Raw genomic sequence first — 2,959 nt, 5'->3', positions numbered from 1 at the left:
TGTGGACACAACAACAGGAGATAGAGAATGAACTTTTATCATGTTGTCAAAATTATAAGATAACAGTATGAAATGTAACTGGAAAATAATCCTTTAAATTGTGTTTTCAAGTTATATATTTCAATGAAAACCACACTCTCTTTTATAGGGAGAAATTCAACACCCACAATTAATTCAAAATTACGAGTTACAATATAATATTATGGTATTTTAAATTTATGTTAAAATTGGGGAATTAAATCAAAACCAGAAAATTAAAAGGTTTTAATTTTGAAAGTTAAAACTTATTTTATTTTTATGTTACAACATAAAGAGTTTTAAAATGGGAAAATGGCTCGGAGGGAATTATGTTTGTGAAGTGAGAAGTGAGAAGGCGAAGCAGGTGATCTCTTAAACAAACATTCTTTGCCAGGTCAGAGCTACCTGGGTCTAGTCAGAGCAGTTGCTCCCAACTAGACCTTGGTCCTGCCTATTTCATTAACGATGATGCTATTTAGTACTATAAATATTTAACATCAATTTAGTTGATAATATTAATGACATTAAATTGAAAGTTCAATTAAGTATAAGGAATTGTGGTTTATTTAATAGAACCTATGATTTGCTGACGCATAAATTAGTGTTCAACACTACTAGTACTAGATAACATTATTCTTTCATCAATTACATAAGACGCAACCAATTATAAAGCCCACAAGAAAACCTTATATAAACAACCACATCAAAAGTTCAAGAGACGTATTGTTAAGAAAATCCCTTTGTGTAAGGAAAATTACCAACAAGAAACAAGAAGTTTGTTAGAATAATAGTAATAATAAATAAATAATTTTCCAAGGAGCTAGAAGAAGAGAATGGTGACAACAAAGCTGCATAGAATCTTAGGAGTGGATCGACTCCTTCCACTATAACTAATAATAGCAACTACTATGAAAGTTTGACGAAGTAGAAGATCATAAATCACCGCAATACATGATAAAATTGCTATTGCTCCTTTCTACCTCTCCTTCACAGCAATTTGTTTCCCAATTTTCAATGNCCTCATTTTCAAATTTGGTAGATAAATTCTCCGGTTTCTTCGCAAGTAGCAAGCGAATCAGAAAGACAGCCGCATCATTCATGCAGATGCATCAAGGACCCAATGAGACACTTCGCAATTTCATGACTAGATTCAATAAGGAAAGGCTTCAGATCCCCGATCTACATATTACAGTAGTAGTCTTAGGTCTGACATATGCCATTAAGTGTGAAGTATTCAAGATGTCTCTGTCTAAGACTCCACCAAAGTCAGTAACCGAGCTATTCACATGAGGTGAGAAATACATTAACATGGAAGAAATCATGACCCCAAGAAGATAAGTTTCCTCATCAGGAAAGTCTGATCAGAAAAGGCCACATGAGTCCAATCTGCAACAAGATACACATGGGGTCAAGCCAAGGCAAGACCCCTCCTCGACATCCTTCACCCGCTTGAACACATTGAGATCCAACATTCTAATGGAGATCAAGGATTTGAAGGAACTTAATTGGTCTCCTAGATTGCGATCTCCACCCGATACTCATGATAATAGTAAGTATTGTGATTTCCATAGGGATCATGGACATACAACAGAAGATTATTTTACTTTAAAGCATGAGATTGAAGCTCTTATAAAAAGGGGGTTTTAGGGCTCTTATGTTAACAATGAAAAGCCTCAAGGAATGATCAGAGCAGAGACAAGGCCCTAGAGGGTCGGTGAAATAAGCAACCTACTGCAGGTACTATCAATATCACTGTCGAATAAACAGCCTNTGATAACTCAACATTCTTAAGGCCCGATCTCAACCTCTGAACCCCGACCTTGCTTCCCTACGAATCCCTCGAAGGTGAGGTCGGGCTTATAGAGGCAGGTTAGGCATCATTGTTTATATAAGGCCCTCGATCCCCCGACGTGGTTCCTAGAGAGAACTATCCTATTCCACCTACAATTCTGAGCCTGACTGACTTCCTCTTTGACTCAAACACAAGTGGAATACTTGGAATAAAATACAAATTCCTTATCCTACGAGGATAAAGACTGCACATGGTTGAGTCTATCATCAATACCTAAAAATACATGACCTGAGCTAATTCTTCGGGTACGTTTTTCATTTTTTCCAATTCATAGCCTCACACAGTAAATTCCCTATCTAATGTAAGCATCGAAGGGGCGACGAGCACACACTTTGTTGCATTTGTTTCAGGTATTCAAAGAACGTTCATGTTCATTCAAGTTCGTCCTAGTTCGTAGTTCAATCATTCAGATCAAGATCCTTCAGGTAAGATTTTTTGATAGCATCATTGGCGCAGTATGTTGAAAACGCTACAAAAAAGCCATGGTCAATACACGTTCAGGTCTTCCTTTAGCAAGCTCATCCATTCCGGATAACCCTTCTTCTCCTGAAGAATGCCATGTTCCTCAAGAAGAATCATCAGAGATGCCAGCACCTTCCCAGTTGTCGTTACCACTAGAGCTTTTGAGGAGCTTCATCAATAAGTTGCTGCATTAACCCAATTTTTGAGCCAGAGAAATTCGCACCCGTCACATACCCCCCAATTGTTGAGCCAGAGAAATTCGCACCCATCATATACCCCAATCCCTGAAGGTGGTTTTTATGGCAGATGCTTGAGTCCCACGTGCAGCTCACGATGATGGTAGGGTTGGAACTTTGGGTGCATCGCAAATGGTTTCAAGTTCAAGGTCCGTTACAATGGACTCGCCGAACTCGCTAGGATTATTCAAGAAGGGATAGCAGTAGGTATACAACAAAGTACTTAGGCAGCAACGGGATTTATCCCCAATACACCGTTTACTCTAGTAGTTCTCTCGTATCCTCTCTCGGACAAGTTCAAGTATCCTCGGATAAAAGAGTACAATGGGATAAACCATTAACCACCTCAACGTATACACAGATATCATGAACTTACAGGTCGCACCAGATG

The 2,959-nt window shown here is 38.4% G+C and overlaps 1 protein-coding gene across 1 annotated transcript; it reads left to right on the top strand.

Moving 5' to 3' along the window:
- Positions 1–322: 322 nt before the first annotated feature.
- Positions 323–1,665, top strand: LOC111389131. The gene is made up of 3 exons (XM_023014002.1): positions 323–382; positions 1,012–1,287; positions 1,384–1,665. Exons 1-3 carry the CDS (start codon positions 323–325, stop codon positions 1,663–1,665), a joined length of 618 nt encoding a protein of 205 aa, XP_022869770.1.
- Positions 1,666–2,959: the final 1,294 nt, after the last annotated feature.

The sequence above is a fragment of the Olea europaea genome, unplaced genomic scaffold, assembly GCF_002742605.1.
Source record: "Olea europaea var. sylvestris unplaced genomic scaffold, O_europaea_v1 scaffold5655, whole genome shotgun sequence".
Taxonomy (NCBI): Eukaryota; Viridiplantae; Streptophyta; class Magnoliopsida; order Lamiales; family Oleaceae; genus Olea; species Olea europaea.
This window is presented reverse-complemented; position numbering and strand designations above follow the sequence as displayed.